The 24627-nt window shown below is 41.7% G+C and overlaps 1 protein-coding gene across 1 annotated transcript in view; it reads left to right on the top strand.

Moving 5' to 3' along the window:
* Positions 1 to 24627, top strand: part of lamc3 (laminin, gamma 3) — a 79909-nt gene that overhangs the window by 44421 nt on the left and 10861 nt on the right. The window contains exons 12-19 of the mRNA XM_033989951.2: positions 4542 to 4769; positions 16939 to 17127; positions 17279 to 17524; positions 18086 to 18239; positions 18330 to 18472; positions 18612 to 18790; positions 20180 to 20360; positions 21401 to 21663. Coding sequence (XP_033845842.1) covers positions 4542 to 4769; positions 16939 to 17127; positions 17279 to 17524; positions 18086 to 18239; positions 18330 to 18472; positions 18612 to 18790; positions 20180 to 20360; positions 21401 to 21663 — 1583 coding nt within the window. The remainder of the gene's footprint in view (positions 1 to 4541; positions 4770 to 16938; positions 17128 to 17278; positions 17525 to 18085; positions 18240 to 18329; positions 18473 to 18611; positions 18791 to 20179; positions 20361 to 21400; positions 21664 to 24627) is intronic.

A 24627-nucleotide genomic window follows, 5' to 3' on the forward strand; every position in this document is an offset into this window, starting at 1 on the left:
ATTTGTAATGAACAAATAGGAAAAAAATCAGGTTTTGTAGCTACTTAAAGGTCTGTTTCATTCACACATGTTTGCGTTGCCCTTTATTATTCGTTTTTCTACATCTCCGAAGCTCAAAATGCTCTGTTCCACCTTGTGATGTCATGTAGTGCTAGTTTTCAAGTTAACAGCTACTTTTTTAGCTTTAATACAGTAAAGATTGACAATTCCAGGGCTGAAAATCTAGTTAAATCTGGAGTTTGGAGTGTAAAAACACAGTAGAGCAGTGCGTTTTCTGTTTGAGAGAAGAACACAGCCTAAATTTGTAGGGTTTTTGTGTGTTAAACGTGTGAATGAAACAAAAGACAACGCCAGGAAAATCAGAAAATAGTGTAATATGGGCCTTTTAATGAATGATACTAACCCTAACCCGTTAATTAAGTCTTTCTTAATGCTTAATTAAGGCTGTAGATAGTCTCATTATTATTGTTATGTTATAAGTTTTACCCAAAATTATGTAATATTGTGTTGTAGGAATGGGAAAGTTACCCAAAAAAAATGGTATTAGAAGTTTTTGTGATCACGGTTCTGCTGCTATCACACTCCCTGTGCACTAAGTATATCAATATTCCATTTGAGAGGCAACTTTAAGTTCTCTTCTACTTCGGAAAGTTCTCTGAGAGCAAGCTGCAGTCTGACCAGTAGCATAGTGAGCGAAACATCACAGGGATTAGATCATGATGAGATTTTTAGCCTATATTGTAACCGCAAACACAAAAACAACTATTCCCATTTTTTGATAATACAGCCGTAGTGTCCTAGTAACATCCCCAAAGTTTCACTGCTTTTAATAATAAAAACTGTCAGCACAAGTACGAGCATGAATTGTTAAAAAGTGCAGTGGAGCCAGCAGCAAAAACGGTGCCAGCGTTTGTAGTTAGGGAATAGTTGAAGTGAAACTCAAAACAGGACATTTATTCCCAAATGTAACTAACTAGTTCTTGAAACCTTCTCTTATTTTTATATCAGCCTGTTCCTTGTATCATCTGTTGTGCTTGAAAAGTACAGGATCTAAGGCAGATTAGAGGGCCCTGAAAACACAACAGCTGGTCTGAATTACCATATTGCCACACATTCACTTCGCTTCACTTTAATCAGTTTATTGCAGGCCATTGCGACACAAAATAGCCATGCATATTCCATCAAACAACTCACCCTTATGAAGCAGCAAACAATTTACTCAAAAAAAACAACAACATTGCATCATGGGAATAACGTCAAAGTCATTCGAAAATATTGTTAGAAAAGAGAATCAGGCTGCTACGAATGTAATTATTTACCAACTTATTGTGTATCTATGAGCTATGAATAATTATCATCTATAGACTTCAGAGATAATAATACTTTACATGGTATTTTTCAAACTATAAGTCGCTCTGGAGTATAAGTCGCACCAGCCAAAAACGCATAATAATGAAGAAAAACACATGTATAAGTCGCGCTACACTATAAGTCGCATTTTTTGGGGGAAATTTAATGTGAAAATGTGTTTTTATCAATCAATTATTAATCAATTATGTTTTAAAACGCACTAAGTTTGAATTAAGATAAGAAAGCTGCACGTATTGCTTATGTCCAACACTTTTGTCACTAATCAACATTATGTGTAACGTATTTTCTGGACTATACGTCGCTCACATCAGCCAAAAAATGTGTAATAATGAAGAAAAATACATGTATAAGTCGCATTTTTGGGGACATTTATTTCACAAAATCCGAGACCAAGAACAGACATTTTATCTTTAAAGGCAAGTTATAATAATAATAATAGCAATAAAATAGAGAACAACAGGCTGAATAGCAGAACAACACAGTAATGTAACACATAAACAAACTGAATACGTGTCTGGTATGTTAATGTAAGATATTAACTGTTAATCAGAAAACTACGCTAATGTAACATATGCCAGCTTGTCCACAAACACGAGAGACAGGAGAGTTCTTTTCACTGATGTTTACTGTGGTCTTACTTCTTCATCACAGTAGAACGAGCAAACACATAAAATATAATATAACCTCTGGCTCATATTGCATATACAGACCACTTTGTCAACAAACCGGTGAACCTAAAACTTTATATTTTACTTTTCAATTGTTTCTTAAATAAGGGTAAGACTTCATATCAGCGTAAAAAGCTGAAAGTAGTAGCAGGAAGTAGTTTTTTGTGACCTTAAACTAGACTTAAACATTTACAATATTGTTCCAAATGAAAATGTATCACCTTTATGGTCTTGTAAATGAAGGGGAAATAATTAAGAGGAAATTAAATATGAAATGTATAAAAGAAAACAAGTCAAGTACATTTTCTTACAGGTATTACAAGCACACCAGGTCCATCTAGTGCTCAAACAGGTGAACTGCAACATGTATAATCAACCATCACACATATATTTACATATTTATTCAGATACATGAAGTATAGACAACGAACTGAACACGTGTCTGGTCTGTCAACATAAAATATTAACAGTTTATCAGATCACTAAAGCTTAAAAAAACAAGCTAACAAGTTTACTCTCGATCTCACTACAAATCAGCGCGACAATAACAAAGATGTGAAATTATATACTTAAATAAATTCACATACAAGTCGCACTCCTGGACAAACTATGGAAAAAAACGTGACTTATAGTAAAAAAAAATACGGTACTATTTTTACTGTGTTATATTGATTGTAGCACTCGTTATTCCAGATATTCCCTGAAGTACTACTTGCCTCAACACTTTCAACGTGATTAAAACATCTCCAAGCACTTTCTCCACGTGTTTATCGCAATATAGCACGTATCAGACTTCAAAATATGCTACTGAAGGCTTTAAAATGTTAGATTACCATCAAAATATCCAATTCTATTAATAACATTGAAGTTAAACTGAAACTATAAGGATGGGTTTTGTCAGCAGTCAAATGATTTGGGCTCTCTATCTTTTCCCCATAAAAATGTAGTTTTGAAGTTGGCGAGTATTCATACGCAGATTTTATGAGGAATCAATGGTTCAATGGCTTAATAAACTGCTACTTAAATTGACCTAAACTGCCACACACCTCTGCAGTCAGCCATTCAGAGAAATTAAAATCCCCACTTGTCCCGACAGGCGTTCTCACGAGCAGGATTGATGGAGAGGGCACAGGCAGTGTGACGTAAAATGAAATATGTTTAATTTAACCAGGAATAGGGTTCATTTTCTAAGAAGTCATTTTAATTGCACATTTTCCCCTGTTGAATGGGCTAATAGAATTGCTTGGATAGAGAAGGGGCTAAAAGGGTAGAAGCTAAGGCGGGGAGAAGTATGGATGTGCCTACTGATGGTCCTTCTGAGGTGCAAATGAACCGGTTTCATCAGCGCTCAGGCAATTTCTCTTATGCTCTTGTAAAAAAGTCGATGTCCGTCCACACTCTGGCCACTCTTACTTCTTTCACCGCACTTTCTTTATGTCGCATTGGCTCCACTGTGCTGGCTCCCTTTGTAAGTGATGTAACAAAGCAGCCCGAAAAAGCAAAGTGAAAGAGTTGAGACAGTTTTATCATCTAATCCAGAGCGTAGTTTCAGAGTAGTCTGGTGGCAGGTCAATAAGCAACTATTCATTTCTTTGTTGTTTTTTGTTTGTTTTTGTGTGTCAATATGAAACACAATGGACTGAACACATTATAATAGATTTTTGAACATTGCAGGACAGATCTATACATATTTATTCTTTGAAATTTGCAGGATTTTTTATTACTAGAGTCATTTTAAACACATATGTTTATTATGTTTTTTTTTTTAAACTACATAAACAGCAGAATCCATTTTGTGCTCATTATTCCGTAAATGGAAACGTGCATAAATCAGCTGCACTTTACTATTCTGTGTACCTGTCTGTCTATCGCTCTCCACCTGCCTCCATCTCTTCTGAGAGCACAGCCTCCGTAATGAAGCAGGAACAAAAGTAATTTAGTGTTTGCAAGGCTGTGCTTTGGAGAGTGGAGAGTTAGGGGGATTCGGTTCAGGACGGGCCTGGCCCCATCACTATTCATGAGAGTGGAGAGGAATGTTGAAACCCCACAGGAGCTGCACGTCTGACATACCTCCGCCAAGCCTCCTGTCTTCTTTTCTTCTTCTCGTCTTGCTCTGCTGCAGTGATTTATTCATTTGCTATATCAAAGATTCCCCCGGTGACGAGCGGACGTGTGTGGGCACATGTGGCATGCCCACGTGTGTGTGCAAGTGAGCATTAAGTGTAGCATTTATGGACTGGTGGGTGGATAAATGTGTTACTGCCATCCATCGATGAGAGAAAAGAGGAGACTGTAAACACTGGCCCAGTGCTTTAATGAGACAGGGAGGGAGGGGTGGAGCAGCCCAACATGTGAATAGCACACTGTTTTACTAGCTGTGTATTCATAAGTATTCACACGTTGAATGAAAATCATGTTATTCAAAACTTCATCCAGCATATGGATGTTGTTTAGAGCTTTTTTTCAAGCGTCACTTTGCTCTAACTTTCATTCTCATTGCAGACACGGCACAGCTGGCTGGGGTGATCCTGACCTCAGCTTTCATCTCCACTGGGGCAGAGAGTCCCCCTGCCCCATGGGTGGAGTTCTGCTCCTGTCCAGTGGGCTTTATGGGTCAGTTCTGTGAGCAATGCTCCCCAGGATTCACCAGGGAGCAGCCTGGTAGAGGACCACTCTCAGCCTGTGTCCCCTGCAACTGCCACCATCACGGGACATGTCACCCGGAGACTGGTAAGACAAATATGACTGTAAAATGCCATCAGTGCCCTGGGCTTTTGTGTCACATTAGAGAACAATCAAACCTGGGTTTAAAAAGCCTCTGTTTGATTTACTGAGTCTACTGCAATAGTGTCTGTGAAAGCCTTTTTATGACATTTTGAGTCGCTATGCGAAGTTTGGTTTAGTGCAATAAGTGCAGCTATAGTATCACTTGAGTACCACGGCTCTGACTTTGAGACCAGAAAATATGAAAAGAAAAACTGACTGGCCCTGGATTTTAAAGAGAAGATGAGCAAAGGCACTTTTACATTCAGTTCCAGGATTTGCACTGTAGTCTCTAGTTTTGTGCTTTTTGTTGCATTTTATTCATGGTTTGGTGTATTTACCATCCCAGTGCTACTGTATGTGTACTTTTAGCTCACTGCAGTTTACTCAGCATAAACTTGACATCACCAAGTCATTAAATCAGTTATAGTTTAATCAAGTAAAGTATATGTCATGTTATATTAACAGGGTGCAGAGCCAATGAACAAACCACATTTACACAGTCCACTTTTTGAGTGGCTTAGAGGATTCTAATACTGGATACTGGATAGTGCTGCACTATCCACACACTACTTAAACAATTTTTTCAGTAAGGCTGGAGGAGCAAAGGGAGCACAAATGACATACTGAGGCATTTTTGTGTCTTTCTACAACTGACATCCCGTCATCACCACTTCAAGGCTGCGTAACCGTGTCATCCCTCAGGAACATTGGCAAGCCATCACTCAGACTGAATAACTTCACTAACACAGCTACAGTATCATTGTTTAAGCACCTCAAACTAGCAGTATAAGAAAAATGATTTTAAAAAAGCCAAATACAGTTTTATTTCATTTGACTCTCACTTGGTGCATATGACGGGTTAGACTCATTTTACTCTTTTCACTAAAACATAGTTAACATTATTATATTCAAGAATTTACTAAGCTTTCCTAGGTTTCTTTTCTAGTTTTTAGGTTTACTTATGATAACTATTGCCAAGACCTACCTACACTACACAGTCGTTAGCTCAAACTAATAAAAATAAATGACAACGCCTTTATTTTGCTGAAAAGTGACTCTCGTATTTTTCTTCTCACCTTTTATCCCCACACACTGACACTAAAACAGGCGTAAAACTATGCTAAATATTTGCAACACGTACAATCTCACCGAAATTAGAAAAAAAAACACGAAACCTCTCATATCTACTTTAATGCAAAAAGGAGAACTAAAGCAGCAGACAGTAAAAAATAACTTCGAACGGCTAAGCAAAATGACTCTTCTTTTCCTTATTTAAACCTCAATCTCACCAAATACACCCCATTGGAATAAAAAAATCCTACACCTTTTATCTTTTCTCAATATCTCTTTTCCACTCCGCTCCTGCTTTACCCGATACCTTAAACTCTCAGGGATTTGACCTAGTTACAGGGTGCCCTAAGCTTCAGCTGGAAATCTTTAACTGACTATAAGTGTGTGTGTGTGTGTGTGTGATCACGTATTGGATGAAAATGTGTGCAACTGAGGTCCGGAAGAGGCTGGTGTAATTGTCTGGCTGCCTACGCCCCTAATTGGACTTGTTAACCACCTCTCGGCTAATGAGGTCTGATGTGCTTGCAGATTTTCAGTGTCTCTCATGTCTCCACTCATTCTTCTGATTCGGTTTCTTACATCACCAGCTCCTGCTTCATCACCTTGCCTTTCTTTAAACGCTCCTCTGCAAATCCGTGCTTGTTTTTTTGCGTACTTTACGTGCAGATATTTGCGTAGAAGAGACCGTAGCGTATAAAATGGCCCGTACTATTCCGTTTTAAGTGAAATAGTGAACATTTGAAGCACTTTAACCATGATTTTTATACGTCTGACCCAGTAATCCTGCAAATTATAAGCCGTTGCATCACGTAAGATCATTTATTTTTTATATATAGTTCGTTGATTATATATAGATTTGATTATTAGTTAATTATTTCGACTCGCTGTTGCGTTCGGTTCATTAACTAACCCAACGAAATTGAATCCATAAGTCCAGGTCAAGGGGAGTTATCAAGTCATTTATAGACACAGTGTTGATCATTTGTCACCGGGAGGGCGGACCAACCTGCTGTTTCTCCTATCTGAATCTTAATTGCTGTATAATTACCTAACGGCATGGATTATGATGCAGGGTGCGCTCGCAGACAAGAGCCGGGATGCAGTTAGTTTACTCGGTGGCTACAGAGGCGAGCGGCAGCCAACAATGGTGCTCTATAATCGTGATTTATTAACACTTTTGAAGTCGCGGCGTTTCTGTTCACCACGGCGCTACACAACAGATTGCAAATGTTATTATTATTCGTGGTTGGACTGGGATAGTATATGCAGCAGACTTCAGCATTTGGGTCAGTGAAATTAAGCACAAGCACAAGCGCACTGTACAAATGTTTTGTTTTGGGTATGGAAAAACATCGAATCTACAACCTATTTCCTCTCAGCGTGAACGAAATGAACAGGTACAGATTCACAGTCATTGTCTTTCTAATTGGTTTGTGCTGCACCTGTTAGTCCCTCCTCGAAATTACAGTATCGCGCGTCTTTCTATTTAGAATAAAATGCGAAACTGTTCATCGGTTCCTCGCTGAAATTCCACGCAAACCAAGTAAAGAAATAAAGCTTCCTTCTCTGTAAAAGCGACGCTACGGCTAGAGAGTGATGCCATCTTGCGCTGATGACTCTAAAAGCTACACTTTGACTCTAAAAGCTAATTATTTGCGCCGTATAAACCTTAAGATTTTCATAACTGGGACACACTTTCATTTTCTCTGCATATACCCCATATATGTGCTAATTGTGTGCATACCATCCATTAAAGTAGCCAAGGCCATTTGTAAGCCCAGGGGAAGCGGGAGAGGAATGAGGGAGATGATTGTATTGTATGTTTAAGATGGCGACACTCAATTTTCCGTGCAGCCCAGCCCATAGGGAACAGTTATTAATCACCTATATGAAACGTACAAGCTGGATGTTAGACACAAGCTGCAGCGTTAGAACCGCTTAACCCAGCTTCTGTTCTGCCAATAGCCAATGTTACACTCATTTTGTTCAATCAAAGTCACCTGCGCATTTTTCAGTATCAAATAATCCCCACTAGCTCCGAAATCCCATAACAAATTGTAGCGTTCAACGAATAAATAGTACAGCGATATATCTTTTTTCGCTAACCGTGCCCTCGTGTTAAAAAGGTGCGAACGCCGTAGAGCCAAGAGAAGTACGGCGTATTTGCACTAAGCTAAGTGAGGGTAAAAGGGGAAATATTACAATGGACATTTATAGGCAAGCGCTAACAGAAAATGTATCGTTCTGAGAGAATAAAACATTAGTCTGGATTATTTAATGTTGTATATATATATTTGAAGCACTTCCTTTTGCAACCGTGTGAATTTAAACGAGAGACATTATGCAAAATTGACTTTTAACAGCTTTTAACTATATTATAATGGTTTCTCCTCATCATTAACTCAGTGCAAGTTGTATTTAGTGTCTTAAGCATCTTGAAGTAGCTTTATTCTCTTATAATCAACATGTTATTGCTGTGAATATTCTGAAATTCAAGCCTTAAGACGTCACTGTTGTTGTGATTTTGGGCTTTACCAACATAAATTTAATGAAAGTATTGAAAAAAAATCTTGTTTTTCTTACTTCTGTTTGCGTCCTGACCTGTACTTAGTTCATTTAAGTCTTTTTTCCGCTCTGAAATAGTAATACATGTAGGATTCTTCAGCGTCGCATAAATCCACTGCTTGCTTCGATGAGTTTTTGATTCTGAGTTTCTGATTATATTCACAGATTTTAAAACTATTCATCTCTCTTCAAAATGGGAAAGGTTGAGGTCTTTCTAAAACCAGTGACCCTTGAAACCACAGCGTGTGCTCCGCGTGTGCACATGGTTCATCTTTCTGTTTACTTTTATGCAAAATAACCCCACTGACCATTGTGCTGGGATCATTAAAGTAAGCTGAATTGGATAAACAGACAAAATTACATGCTGAGACTCATTCTGACTGACGACATCTGTCCTCTCTCTGCTTTTCTCTCACTCCTCGGATGCGTTCATGCCAGTACTGTCCAGGCATCTGGGGGCTTACCCTGCAACAAACACAGCTCACCAGAGAGATTAAAAGGCTGGAGAAGTCTGCTCTAGAGCCAACTCAACTCTCTATCATTTTGTCTGAACCAACTTCCTCCCACAGATTCTTAAACTAATGACCTTTGAGAGCTGAAGATGGCATTTAGACAGGCTTTGGGGAACACATGCCCTGGCTAAATCATTTTTAGGTCTATATGTGGTACACACTGACACATAATATCCTCCATTTCTGAAGTGGAATTGTGTATTTGTTATAGTTAGTTCCTGTTTGATGCGATGAGACAGGTACTATATTCACTGGCATTTATTGGAGCCATTTTAGTGTGTCTTGCTGCAGGAACCCCCACGGTCCGTTCACTTCACCAGTCAAACACAAAAAGTGCTTCTGTTTCTTCTCCTCCTCTGCCAGACTGCAGTGGGCGTGACATTTAGTTATGCAAAACAACTGTGCATTGTTCACAAAATTTGGCCTCGTACAAATGTCAAAGGGACAAACAAGCATATGCTATTACGAAACAAAACAAGCCACACAGAGACCTTCTGTTCTGCTGCGGTTAAAGCTTAAAGCACGTCTTGGCCCGGTCATTAAATGTAAAACGCCTTTACTTTCAGATTTATACTCGTTTTTTACAGTAATATTCGCTGGACCGAGGTTACGACGACTGTGAGGTGAAGTGGATGATTGATGCTGGATGATTTATTCGCGTTCGTGTCATTTCCGTCGCTTGGTTCTAGGGCTACGTTACATTACATTAATCTCTATCGAGTTCTCCGTGATTCCATATTGCGCAATTATTTACGGAACACCAAATTCCCCCTGTGCATCATGGAATCATATTACGTACAAACCAAACTACAAACTGTGCGAAAAATGTGTGCAATTATGGTGTTAATTTAGCAGCTCAGTTTTCAATTTCTCAAGTGTTATTGCTGCTGGACGTAATTAGTTTTAAACGTGTACTCGGAATAAATCCTGATTTTGAATGAACATATTTATCCTGTTCATCTTTAGCTTTTTTCCCCATAGATTATATTGATAGAAGTAGGTTTCTAAGGTAATAATAGGCACAAATGTTACTCTGAAAATGTTCCATGTTTGTAGGTAAACATAAAAAAAGCACTGCACTCTCTACTTTGGTCTCGTTCTGCAGAACCCACTCCCGACATGAGGCACATCTGCGAGCCCACGCTGCCAGCATATCTGTGTTAAATTAGAGAGCATCAAACAGTCCCGCCAGCAGATTTAGCCCTGCTCGTGCCCCTCAGGCCCTGTGAGCTGCACTCCAAATTTTTCTCTCTGTCTGGGCCGCTCTATTTCGGTTTTGTTTTCATTCGGCTTGTTCATTAAGGCTGGGTGTTCACATGCATTAGTAAATAGGTTTCCTTGGCCCAGAGCCTTTTTAATGTTCCACTGGGCAGAAGATAGAAGTTAAGCCTTCTGGAAAAAACATCTTGAAAAGCAGAGCATGACTGTGCATTCACTGTACATATTTGTGTCGTTTGTGTATCTGCAGCTGGTACCCCGTTTCTGTGCGTGTCAAACCGTGGAGCAGGTACTTGTTTCGATCATCACTAGTGTTTTGGAAATGACTTTTTAGTGCAGCAATGGCACAATCAAATCAAGTATGGAACAGTATGGATGGAATTAACAAGGTAACTGGGATAATAATGAGGAATACATGCATTTTACCACCACGTTTTCATATGATTCCTAACAAAATACTTACGATTTCTTTGCTGCTGGCTATATACAGTCTTTAGTTAGGGCTTAGGCTCAATTATATTAACGTGATATAAAGTGGAATAACAGGTGTGCTCCTTTCCAGTGAGTAGCTACTAATTAATTCTCGTAATTACATTTAAATCCCATGCTTTACTATTACTGCTAACATTTAAAATACGGGCTACATTGTGTTACTTGGTTGGGTGCGAACGTATTTAGTTTGACGCTTGTTCACTACAGTTGAAATCAGAAGTTTACGTTACATAAAAAGACACAGACTTGTTTTCACACTGTCTGACATTAAATCAGATTAAACTCGTCCCGTGTTTGTCTTTAAAATCAGAAGTTTACGTATTACGCCTTTGGAAAAACCCAGATGATAATGTAAATGTCCTGTTTTTGGAAGCTTCTGATTGGTTTACCGACAATATTTGAGTAAATTAAAGACGCATCTATGGCTGTATTTGAACTCACATCTGAAAAACACTCCTGGAAAAGTTTAATCTGATTCGTGTTTCCAAAAAGCGCATGAGTCTTTTTATATTTTGTATGTAAACTTCTGGTTTCCACCGTAACTCTAGCTCATTATGATCGTCTTAATATTTGTTTTCATTTATTTTTGCAGCTCATGTTTGTTTGGGTAAGGACGCTTTTCATTCAGACCTCCCAGAACACAGACAAGATCCTGCAATTCAGTAAATACTCTCCCTATTCAATGGAGGAAGAATAAAATAATAACAAGCTTTGATACATGTCGAAAGAAGTTTTGTATCTCAAGCAACTAAAAAAACGAAAAACAATGACAACGCCATTTTTAGCAGAATAATCTCAGCGGAACAGAATGATTCACGACCGAGCAGATGTGAGAGAGCTGTATTTATTTTATGGCGAGTGTCCGTGCCCTTGCAGCTATCACTTATTGATGTATTCCAATATATTCCATCTCTCAACAAGAGGTGTGTGTTAATGAAGTGCATTAGACACGGAGGCGTTGGAGACTCTACAATACGAGATGGGAACGTAAAATGAGTGGTGGTAGAATGAGGTCTTTGTGTTACCGCTCTCCTCGATGGTGTGTTTGTGCGTAAAGGGACCTGCAGAGGAGTTTGCACTGGGCTGGAGTGATATCTGCAAAGATATAGGGTGGCTGCGTTGAGAATTGAAAAGGTGCGGAGCTGTCAGGACTTAAACCAAGTGGAAGTATGTTTTTTTTTAAAGTGCTGTAGGTTTGTTTCTCTGGAAAAAAAAAAGAAATATTAGTTGGTAAATGTAAAAAAAAAAAAGTATACAGTGGTCTCTCGCTATATCACGGTTCACATTTTGTTGTTTTGCGCATTTTTTTTGTTTTTTGTGCAATTTTACAGCGTGTGAACGTGTGTTGTGTTCAGATTTATGTAAATGTTGGATCGCAGTGTGACTCTGAAGTGCTGTTTGTTTGCAATTTGTTTTCTCCCCGACAAAACCCACAATGTCGATGAAACATTCTGCACCGACAAAGACACCCAAAATGCGATGATAAAATGCAAAAAAAGTTGGACTTCTGGACGTGCCGAGGGAAGGCAGAAGTTACGCGGCTGTAGGGGGCGTCATCACGGGATAAATTAATCTTCTGTTCGACACGTAAAGGAGGAAAACAACATAAGGACGACAGCAGCAATACGTTTTAACAAGGATGCAAAAAGGGTTGTAAATGCAGCAACAAGACCATCGAGGGAGTGGATCAGTGACTCCAGGAAAAAGAACATTACTACAGCGGAGCGGCGCCAGAACGAAAAATCGCGGTCAGAGGAAGTGTGAAATACGCCTGAGTCACTATTAATCACTTCTTATGTGTCCAACCTCGTAGGTCGATCATTAACATTACATTTGTTACGGTATTTCTAAAAGCTGCAATTTTTATTCACAGTACAGTTTAGTATTTGGTTTCGTTCTATAATACTTTGCTTATTTTTGAAAATCGACGAAGGTTTGAACTTTGAGAGAGTTTAAACGAGAGAGAAATGTGAGAAAATGTTAATGCCTGTGTGAGAAAAGTATATAAAGTGTGTGGTGAGGGGTTTTACAGCTGCAAAACATATAGAATTACGCGGCAAACAAGGGATAAACGAGGGACCACTGTGTATAGAAAATTAAGACCGTTCCAAGCCTCATGTCAATACAGTTTATATGAGTATTATGGCATGTTTTCCTCATTTTACAGCTTGTTTAATCTCATGACATGAAATACAATGAGCTGTAGAAATATTGAATTAATAACTATAATATTAATGCAAAATATTAAAAATTTTACTCAAGTTACAAGTGAAAATCAGTTGCTTATAAGGAAATTGTTAATAGACTATTACACACAAACTGATTAAACGTAACTAATTTTCACTGTCATTTGAGGAGATTTCTTTGAGTGTCTTTCTTTTTTTTTTTCCTGTGCAGAATAGGACTGTGGCAGCTTAAAAGTGAGCCGAGTTCAGCAGAGATGTGCGCCGGGGTGTGGTCCTCCATAACAGATAAGATACGGCTGTATTGAGATTTGTCACACGGAGGCTCCGCGGAGATCGCACTTCATTAGGGGGGGCAAATGAACGGCCATTGATTCATTGATAAAACGATACTGCGGGGATGTTACAGTATATGTTGTAGAGTAATAACACTGATTAGCACATCCATGAGGGGAAAGTCGTATGAACAGCCAGCGCCCCAGAACATTCATTCATTGGAGCACGGTTTGTGATGCATGCCGTTAGCTTTTCTACGCCGCAGCCGATGGAATGATAATAGTGTCGAGGTGGTCCTGCGTGGCGCCGGTGCCTCATATCGCAGTCAGTCATCTTCACACCCGGTAAAGTCAGCACATTTCAGCGGACATTAAATTTGGCACGGCTCATTGGGGATCGACGCCACGCACCATCAGTGTCATTGTGAAATCCTGGAAAGATTCACTTCTTTATTCTCGGGATGATCATTAACGGCATAAATACGGCAATGAAATGACTTCCCGCTTAATCCCGAGCGCGTTCATTCACCGGGTTTGCGTTGAAAGAGTGAAACGGTAAAGAATGTGTCAAACATCAAGAAGAATCGGATATGCGGGGATCAAAGAGGGCCTCTTGAAGACAAAGCTCTCTAGTGACATTTGTCTTTTTAGTCAGTGTATAAAAACGTATTGATAAAAGTTGGTAAAAAAGCAAAATATATATATATACCTGTAGGAATAGCACTGAGACCCTGTAACAAAGCCAAGTTTGTCACCAAGTTAACAGCAACTTTCACTATACGCACTTTAAATCGCACGTAAAATCCTGTAAAATTGCACACAGCACTTTGAACATTATTTGCACAAAAATACAATTGCACAAAAGGATTTTAAAATATTCATTTAACTTGTCTTCTGCTTTTACCCAATTTTAGATCTAGAGCAGGGGAGTCAAACACATTTTCACCAAGGGCCACATTAGCAAACGGGCTGCTCTCAAAGGGCCAGATGTAAAATAAATCTAACTACTTTTTTACCTTGTTACTTAACTGTTTCTGTATTTATTACTTATTCAAGTTACAAATATTATATACGCATTTGCCTAGATGTAAAATATGGCTCTGTAACTATCTCCTGACAAAATGACATTTTAAGACCATCATACCTTTTAATTTACCCTGTTGAGGGCCACATAAAATGATGTGGAGGGCTGCATTTGGCCCACGGGCCTTGAGTTTGACACATATGATCTAGAGGAACAGTGGCACTTTAATTTAAGCTGCAATATTAGTGCAATGTTTGTTTGTGAATGTTTTTAAGTGTTTGCAGCGTGTAATTTGTAGTGTTTTAAGTGAAAGTGTTTTAGAAATGTTTAACTTACCACCTCCTTGTCCTTGTGTCCGGGTGTCAAAGAGGTCCCCAGGGAAACGAGCTCCCTTATAAAGGTTCCGGGGCAGGACCAAGGCGGGGAATGTGTAGGGGGGAAGCATGTTGGTTTTTTTTTAATGATTTATGGGTTTTAAGTATATTTGGTGTTTGGTTTTCGGGTTTATGTGTTTAATACATATAAAATTTGGTTTGATTATGGGTTTATTTGGTTTTATGGAGGCTGGAGTTTTAAAGAGCTACTGTTATTTTTTAAACACCCCTATTAATTGTAGTTTAATCCAGTTAGTGGGACAGGATAAAAAGTGCCTGAAACAATCATACCATGTTCTGCTGCTCCTCTAACCTCCATTTGCACTTTGCACTTTGATAATTGATGAAAAAAAGAAATAAAAATTATGGACCACACCCATGCTGCTGTCTTCTGTCCCATCCTAGCGCTAACGGCCAGACCCTTTTACATTTTTAATCCATAATTCCCCTAATTGTCCATATTAAAGGCAGCCCAATTAGCTTGATATTTCTCATTCTTTTGTATACGTCGTTCTACTTGAAAACGCCTCAGTTCGCGAAGGGGGACATTGGTCGCAGTGACTCCCATAACTTAAGGCGAGAATTTTCTTTAGTCTGATATGTGGCGCTGTGAGCTGACTTACTAATGCAACGGCAAAGAGCCTCTTGCTGAATCACACTGTAGGCTATGAGGGGAGTAATGGAGAATTTTAATGAGAACTCTGTAAAATTGCACGCCCCGGGATTATTTGTACTGCGCTGGAAACGTGTCGGTGTTGGTGTTCTCTTCAAAATCTCCACTATTGTTCTGGTAATCATTTGAAATAAAAAAGAAATTTAAATTAGTTGTACATTTTCTGTTATTGGATTGTGAAAACACGGGCAGAAATGGATCGTTGCGATGTTGAAATACCGATTTGCAGCACAAAGCTCTGCAAAACCCGTTATTATTTTCGTAACAGTCTAAAATGCATAAATGTTGATTAAAATTTAATGAATGTCTGCTCTTTGTGACTCAGTCTAAGCTTCTCAGTCATACATTAGCTCACACAATTATGTTTTTCATTGGGATTTTGCTGTTCAGTTATTGCTCTTCTCGTGTGGTTTAAGCTTTAGCCAGTCAGTTATTAAATTAAATGCCTTCACAATATTTGACGTTAAATTGTCTGCTTTGAAGCTGCGGAGCTCGTTTGAGATTTCACGTGTGCGAGTAGCTAAAGCTTTTAACTTAAATTTCCCAAGCCCTTCTTCTCTGCACTCATAGTACCTTTTGTTTTGTTTACTCGCATGGTCTTTATGGGCAGCATTATTATGTTATCCTGCGCTGGCTGCTGAACTGAATTTAAATTATGTGTATTGGCGAGGAATGAAAGTTGGGATTTGGTAGATAAAAACGCAGAAATCATACTGTATTTTTTTTTTTTTTTCACTTCATACCAATCCTTTCAAGTAATTTACGCACTGAAGACTTGCTTGAGAAAACAGTTTGTTTTTAGGACTTCATAGAAATGCTAATCTCTCACACATGGGACGGGAAATGCTTTACTACTTGAAGGTTTCTGGACCACATTTCCCAGAGCAATTATACTCGGGGTGAATCTAGTTGTCTCATGCTCTCTGTGGTGGGCTATATGGGATGTTTCCTTATACCAATGTAGCCCTTGTATCTGCAAAGAGCCACTGTGGACATGGACACAGAAACACAGCGCCCTCTGGTGGAGCTGAGGGAAACGCCAGCGTAACCATTCATGAAGTCCTGGTCTTTACAGAGTTCATTTTGCTGCTGGGCCCTCCATTTTTGATTTGGTCCAATCAGTCAGTGCCACTCTTTTGAAGGATTTGTGTTTAAGAAACTACAATGCAACAATCTACATATATTTCAGTGGCAAACAAACATGTAGAGCTGTCCATTTTTTATCTTTGTGACTATTAAAACAAATATGCATCTGTAAGGGCCCAAGCGATGTATTTCTGTCTACTGTTATTGGCCATTAACCAATCTATTTTCATCATTCTCATTCATAATTTCATCTAGTTCATGTAGTTTTCATGTAGTAGGCGTCAAACAAGTTAGACATTTCTTTTAGATTTTCACCATTTGGGCACGATAAATAGTTTTACATCAACCTGCAGAGGGTCTGAAGAGGGAAATTGGCCACATCGGCACTTACACATATACACTTTACATATTTACATTTTGAATTTTCATTACTATGTGCTGTCCCTTTACAAATAAATAAGAAACTGTTTAAGTTTTTAGCCTACATAAGTGTCTGCATACTCTGATGAATGTGTGTGTGTGAATGTGTGTGTGAATGGGTGAACGGGTGAGCGGCTGACCATTTATCAAACCCTTACAGACGTTTGCCTGTATTTGAAACTGTTCACCAACAAACTTTGGACATGTCGGATCTAATTGTGATCTTTCGGTCTGTTTCAGGTGTGTGTGACTGCACTGATTTCACTACGGGCCTGACCTGTGAGCTGTGCCTCGATGGTTACTATGGCAACGCTCTGATTGGCACTCCTGGCGACTGTCATCCTTGCCCTTGCCCGGACCACACCAGCTGTGCTCAAATTGCAGGGACGGGACAGGTGGTCTGCACCAACTGCCCTGCAGGACAGACAGGTGAGTTCAGCAGCAGAAACGTCAAATTATTATGATGGCGCTCCGCTGTGATGTTACGTACTAAAGGAGAAAACCATATTTGATGAAAGGCTTTGGACGCCCGCTGTTTTCTATTACATTATGACAAGTGTTCATCTCTGCATTTACATAGGAACCCGCTGCCAGATGTGTGAAGATGGTTACTATGGTGACCCCCTTGGACAGTCTGGACACGTTCGACCCTGCGTCAGATGCGAGTGCAATGATAACGTAGACGTAAACGCATTAGGCACATGTGACCACATCACCGGGAGATGCCTTAAGTGTCTTGGACACACAGAGGGTGACCACTGTGAACGATGTCAGCCGGGTTTCTACGGCGACGCTCTGAATCAAACTGTCTTTGAAAAATGCAAACGTAAGAGAATATGCTTCTCAATTATAAATGTTTATTGTTTATTACAAAATAAACTGGGCAACTAAAATGTCATTACTAGAAACGAAACGAAAGAAACCTTTATTAAAAATGAAACTCTGATATGCAGATGTATGCATATGTTAATGTCTCGATCAAATAGCCATCACCAGGATTTCAGAAAAACTTTTATTTATGCGGCGCTTTGGACTGAGTGACAATGTTCTGAATTTCTCTTGCCAGATATTGTGATTATTCATATAAAAAATACAAGCTTTTAAATGTCTCTGCTGTATGTTTGACACCTTCCATTAAAAACATCCTAATGGGCTAATTAATTCACAAGTTTAAATATAACAGCGTGCATGAGTCATACGACTCACAGGCTGAGAAAGCTCACAAAGAACAGCCATTATTAAAAGTCTGAAATCATAAATTTGTCAAATTAAAAGCAAACAAGTCTTTACCTATAATTATTATCTTGATTTGGTGACAGCCTTTTCTTAGGGACAAGTCATTTGTGACACCGAGCTCGTAATAATTAGGTGCCATCAATGTCTGTAGCCTGCAGGTGCAATCCTGGTGGTACGTTTGGACTCGCTAATGAATGCCACCCACAGACTGGAGACTGTCTCTGCCTCAGTCATGTGACCGGACGCGACTGCAGCTCCTGTGAAGTGGGATTCTTCAACCTACAGCCAGGTTTGGGATGTGAAAGGTAAAATTCACAATATAAGCAAAAGTGCTAAATATACTCCCCAAACAGACGTGTGAACTGTGAAACTGCTTTTACTCTTCTATTTTTTAGATGTAAGTGTAATCCAATTGGCTCATCATCATCTGCGTGTCATCCAGTCATGGGCCAGTGTGTGTGCAGAGCAGGAGTAGAGGGGAGGCTGTGTGAGACTTGCCGCCCGGGTTTTTTTGGATTCTCCTCACGCGGCTGCAGAGGTACAGGACTGCGTGGAGAATCACAACTGCAATCTAATCCTTTAATGCATTGTCTAATACAAAACACACATAAAACAACCTCAGACTCCTTACTCGTTTGTTCCATGACCCGACTCCTCTTGTCCTTTCCTCTCTGCAGCTTGTAATTGTGACCCGATGGGCTCCGTGTCCATGCAGTGTCACAGCAACGGCACCTGCCACTGTCGACCGGGCTTTGTGGGATACAAGTGTGACAAATGTGAAATGAACTACTTCCACAACAAGGTTACTCACCAGTGTGAGGAATGCCCTGTTTGCTATGGTCTCATCAAAAAACAGGTAAGGAGAATCAAAGCAACATACACTACAAACTACAAGATTCTGCAAAATTCTGTTGACAGTTAAGGTTTTTTTTTTAAAGATAAACTATTTCTAGAGTTCTTCTGTGAGAAAACGCACTATCCTTGTTGTTATTATTTTAATTTGTATTTATTTAGCTAGCTTTTTTTAATAAAATAAGTTCTTGTGAGTCTGTTTCTCCTGTTGTAATCTTGTGGCTATGTAAGAATAGCTGGATTTTCTATATTTCTTTCCTACTATTTATGCAGCATCTACCTGATTGTATATGAGGTACATTTTCCTCTCGTAAAAACATGGCCCATATGGCTCTTTTAAGCAGATTGCTGGAAAACAACGGATGTGCATTGGGTAAGAAAGACATTTGGCCTAATGATCTCCTGTGCTGCAATTCTGTCCCTTCAGATTTGTTGCCGACTCGGAACGCTTGTTAAAGTGCTCCACCTATGCATTTGCCTTGAGAGACCAATCTAATAACACGGACATATTCTGTCTTTTGCCCCCGCTAAACCTCACTGTTCCTTTTACCTGGCGGAACACAAGCTCTGATTTCCACAGCGTTAGCAATTCTGGCTACATCCAAGACGTGTCTGCTGTGAATACCTGCTATTACTCTGACTGTCCTCAGACTCCCCTCGCTCTCCTCTTATGCTGTGCACATTTTCTCTTTGCCTCACATACAGGAAGCAGGAAGACTAACAAGCATAGTAACACAAAGGTGGAAATTGTAAGAGATGTGGGATCAATCATAAAAGATATGACATTGAAACCTGAAATAAAACGCAATGGATATAAAAAATAATGAAATCTTATATTATGGTTCTTGGTCCAAGGTAATTGTTATAAAACAGTTTTGGACGTCGTGAATCTCAGATGAAAACATTACAGCTACAAAGCTGGACCCAGGCAGGATGTGAGCTTGTTAAGCCATGTTATTTCAGGTGCAGTGCATTTTCCTGTTTGATACAGATGCCATGATTTTGTGCAGAGCCAGGGTCAACAAATTGTTGTCAGTTAAAGATACAAGTGTGTTTGCATGTTCAGACAAGGATTTCAATTTTCTTCAAAAAGTCTAATCAGGTTTTCTTGTGCTGGCTATGCACAGAATAGTGTGAGTAAGCGTGGCTATAAAAAAGCACATTCTTCCTTTATCTTGTTGTTGATATTCATTTATTCATTGCTTTTTGTAGAAATACTACATTTTGATGTTATGGTGTACCAAGAATCAGAGTCTTATCTCAATCCTGGTGTCTGAATGAATGCACGCACATTTTGATAGATTGATTTGTTGTGGTTGCAGACGTGTTTTTATATTTGGGTTGAGTATTTTCATTGTGGCTGTGAGGGTGATAAATGTGGTTTCTTTTATAGGCAGAAAAGCTGCAGACTCAACTGCAGGATTTGGAGAAGCTGCTGGCTCAGTTTGATTGCAGAGGTAGATCTGGGAAGCAGCCTCACCTGCTCAAGTATCACAGAAGCAGGCTTTATGGGCATGAGCACCAAGGGGAGGATACTCTTCCCAACGCTCTGGAGGATTTCCTGGCTTTCCAAGGTGTGTCACTCTTTCATTTAACTACGGAATGTTAGAAGACACTACACAAAAGGGAGATATAGTATGTTTTCATAAGGGCCCTTAACAGTGGAAACAGTGTGGAGGGTTAAGAATAATTGATTGTGGAGCACGTCTTGGCCTGTGTTGCTCAATTCCACAAAAATCTACTGTCTCAGCTGTAGGTTATGCTGCTATTTGTGCGTCAAAATACACACTGCCTCATTTACGGGCTGCCTCACAACCTTTAGGCAAGAAGTTATATTGTTAAGCCTTTGTCTGCAAGGCAATAAAACATTGTATCGTGACTAAGAATTGTAGCACCTCTGGCGTTTTCTCCCCCTCAAAAAAAAAGAGATTGAATAAGGAGGCGGCAACGCAAAACCTCCCCCAATTACTTTAACACAATGCTAATATATCCTCATTATCTTCAGGACCAAAAGTGCTCACAGGCTCAGCCACGCAGACCAAATGGAGACAAATCATAACAATATAGCACCAGCCACCATGTGACCACTTCTATGGCTAATCGCTATTATGATCACAGCTGTATTAACGTTATATCATCACATTAAAGCATTAAAAGACACAAGACCACCTCCACTATTTTATTTTCTGTCTTGTAAAATAATGAATTAATGCGCTATGTAATATATAGTAATGGTTGTGTGGGCTTACTCCTGTCAAACACTTTTCACTTATTCACTAACTCAATAGATGTTGTCAAAGTGAAATAAAATAAAATACAGTGACAACCTTTTCCAGCATATTGTTGAAACTGCTTTATATTGGCTCTACTGCCAGTCACTCCGCATACAATACCAAATAAAAGGAAATCCATTTGGCACAAACATCTGGACATATGCTTTCTGTTTGTCAATTCAAAACAAAAAAGATCAACTTTATGTCTGGATTCCCACAGCGAATTAAAGAGCTGTTTTGAGAACGCAACCACAAAGAGAAGCCAGACAAATGAGCTGAGTGAAATAATCCGTGAAAGACTTACTGTGAATTTATTTGCCATGTGTTCATTGTTCTCGCAGAAGCTCGGGAGGCCTTCATAAAACAATTTGCCTCACTGGAAGCGTCCGCGGGAATGCTCTCCGCCCAGTTACATGGCGTTACGGCGACTTTGAACTGCACCGACGCCAGAGGTCTGACGCAGAGGGGAGAAGAAGGGTGGAAAGAGATGAGAGAGAGTGAAGGAATTAGAACTGCTCTGTGTCAAACGTTCACGAGTACCGGGGTCATGATCGCGGCATCACAGAGGCGACTTAAGCAGGCGACGCTGGACATGGATGACATGGTGGTTACATATTTGTCATGATGTCAGTTTCCCTGTCCTCCCGTGCTCTCTCCCCCTCCCCTACCTGTGTGTCTGGAGCTGGGTGGAGTGCCTGACTCCTCCCGTGCACACCTGGGGTGCATCAGCCTAATCACCACCACCTGCTGCTGAGTACAAGAAGGCTTGGCAGTCTACACTCGGTGCCAGACCGTCCGCGTGTAAAACGTGAATGTTTCTTGCTAAGCTTTGTTATATGGTACTTTCCGGCAAATGCTCATTTGGATTTATGCACCCTCCAGATTCCTGCCTCTACTCGCCCAGCTCCTGCCGCCACGTTCCAGTCCCGGTATCGCTTCCAGCTCGTCTTGTCTCCTGCTCGTCTCGTCTCCTGCTCGTCTCGTCTCGTCTCCTGCTCGTCTCGTCTCCTGTCCGGTCCTGGTCTCTGGTTTGTCACCCGCTCCCCGCTCTGGTCTTCGTCTGATCCGCCTGCCCTGGTACCGCACCTGCTTCTATCCCCGTCCTGGTCCTGTCCTGCCCGCCTCTACCTGCACCGCACCCGCCTGACCCGTCTCCCGCTCCCCGGTTCCTGTACCTGCTCTTGTGACCTGTTTAAAGACTGCATTTTCACCGCTGTAAATAAACACTGTTAAAACTGCTCTGGTCTGCATCCTTTGGTCCTATCCGCACCGTTACGACAGAACGGTCTGGCCACTATGGACCAAGCAGGCTCAGATCCGGACCAGACGCGCCGCCTCACGCACTCTCACCCCGAGGCGGTGCTGGGTCAGCATGAACAATCCATTCGGACTCTATTGGAGCTAAATCAGACATTGTCCCAGCAGGTGGCACAGCTTAACCACCAGGTGGCCGCGCTCCTCGTCACCCCGCCTGCTGCAGCCGGAGCGCCGCCACGCCTCCCGGAGCCGAGAGGCACGGATCCGGAGCCGTATGCTGGACAACCTCACCTCTGTCGCGGATTCCTGTTCCAGTGCGAGTTCATGTTCCAGCAATGCCCTTCTCGTTTCAGCTCGGGGGCCACCAAGATCCGATATATATGTGGATTACTCCGGGGCAGAGCTCTCCAGTGGGCAGAGGCGCGCCTAATGAAGACGTCTGTGGATAGCCTGGATTTTAATGAATTTGTGTCCACGTTTAAGCTGGTGTTTGACCACCCGCACTACCAGGACAATGCTGCCTCCCGGTTATTGACTCTCAGCCAGGGCTCCAGGACGGTAGCGGATTATTCCATTGAATTCTGGACACATGCGGCGGAGCTGGACTGGACGGACAGCGCGCTGCGGGCTGTGTTTGTGCGGGGCCTGAACGAGACTTTGAAAGATGAATTGGTTTCCCGGGACGAACCCCCCGACCTGCGGACCCTCATCTCCCTCACTCACCGTATAGACAACCGCCTACGGGCTCGTCGCCGAGAGAGACGCCGGTCACCGGTCCCGCCGGAGCCACGCGCTGCCCCGCCCCCGCCGGATGAGCCCATGCAACTCGACAGGACCCTTGTGTCGGCCGAGGAGCGTCAACGGAGGCGTCGTCTGGCCGGGGCTTGCCTCTACTGCGGTGAGCGCGGACATTATGTGGTCACTTGCCCAGTTCGGCCAAAAGGGGGGGCCCACCAGTAGCACTGGGAGTACTGGTGGGCGAGCAACACATCCTGGACTCTTCTAATAGACTGCGGCTCAGCGCCACCCTGTGCGTTCGCACAGAGACCTTATGCGTTTCCGCCCTTATCGACTCCGGGGCTGAGAGGGACTTTATTGATGCCCAAGTCGCGGAGCAGCTCGGGGTCTACCTGGAGCCCCTCGAACGCCCCTTAAATGCCCAGGGGCTCAATGGACGTTTTCTGGGGCACATCACTCACATCACAGAACCTGTCACCGTGATTCTGTCCGGCAACCACCAAGAGAACCGTCAGTTTCATGTCCTGTCCTCCTCCGCTTCTCCTCTGGTCCTTGGTTACCCCTGGCTACGCGCCCACAACCCTGTTTTCGATTGGGCCAGGGGCGGAGTTTCGGGCTGGAGTCCCGATTGCCACGCCAAGTGCCTTCGGTCCGCCCTCCCTCCGGCCGGGAGGTCCGTTCCTGTCGCTGATCCGTCCCCAGACACCCCCAATCTGTCCTCGGTGCCTGCTGAATATCACGACCTGGGGGAGGTTTTTAGCAAGAGCAAGGCCCTCTCTTTACCGCCCCACCGTCCATATGACTGCGCCATTGACCTCCTGCCGGGTGCCCCACTACCATCTAGCAGGCTATATAACCTGTCTAAACCTGAACGCGAGTCAATGGAGGACTATATCCGTGGGTCCCTGGCTGCCGGAATCATCCGCCCGTCCACTTCACCCGTGGGAGCGGGGTTCTTCTTTGTGGCTAAGAAGGACAAATCCCTGCGGCCTTGCATTGATTACCGGGGTCTGAACAATATAACTGTAAAGAATAAATACCCGCTTCCCTTACTGGACTCGGCATTTACGCCCCTCCACGGTGCGACCATCTTCTCAAAGTTGGATTTGCGGAATGCGTACCACCTGGTGCGCATCAGGGAGGGAGACGAATGGAAGACGGCCTTCAAGACACCCCTGGGACATTTCGAATACTTGGTTATGCCCTTCGGTCTCACCAACGCCCCTGCCGTATTCCAAGCCCTCATCAACGATGTGCTCCGTGATTTCCTTAACCGATTCGTCTTTGTTTACTTGGATGACATCTTGATTTTCTCGCGGTCCCCCCAGGAGCATCATCAGCACGTTCGCCAGGTTCTCCAGCGCCTCCTCGAGAATAAACTGTTCGTGAAAGCTGAGAAATGCGAGTTTCACGCAGAGGAGGTCAGCTTTTTGGGCTTCATTGTGGGGCGGGGCCAAGTAAGAGCTGACCCTGAAAAGATCCAGGCTGTCACTGAGTGGCCCGTTCCTACCAGCCGGAGACAGCTCCAGAGATTTATCGGCTTTGCCAATTTTTATAGACGTTTCATCCGGGA

This window comes from Periophthalmus magnuspinnatus, chromosome 23 (genome assembly GCF_009829125.3).
Source record: "Periophthalmus magnuspinnatus isolate fPerMag1 chromosome 23, fPerMag1.2.pri, whole genome shotgun sequence".
NCBI classification, from domain to species: domain Eukaryota; kingdom Metazoa; phylum Chordata; class Actinopteri; order Gobiiformes; family Gobiidae; genus Periophthalmus; species Periophthalmus magnuspinnatus.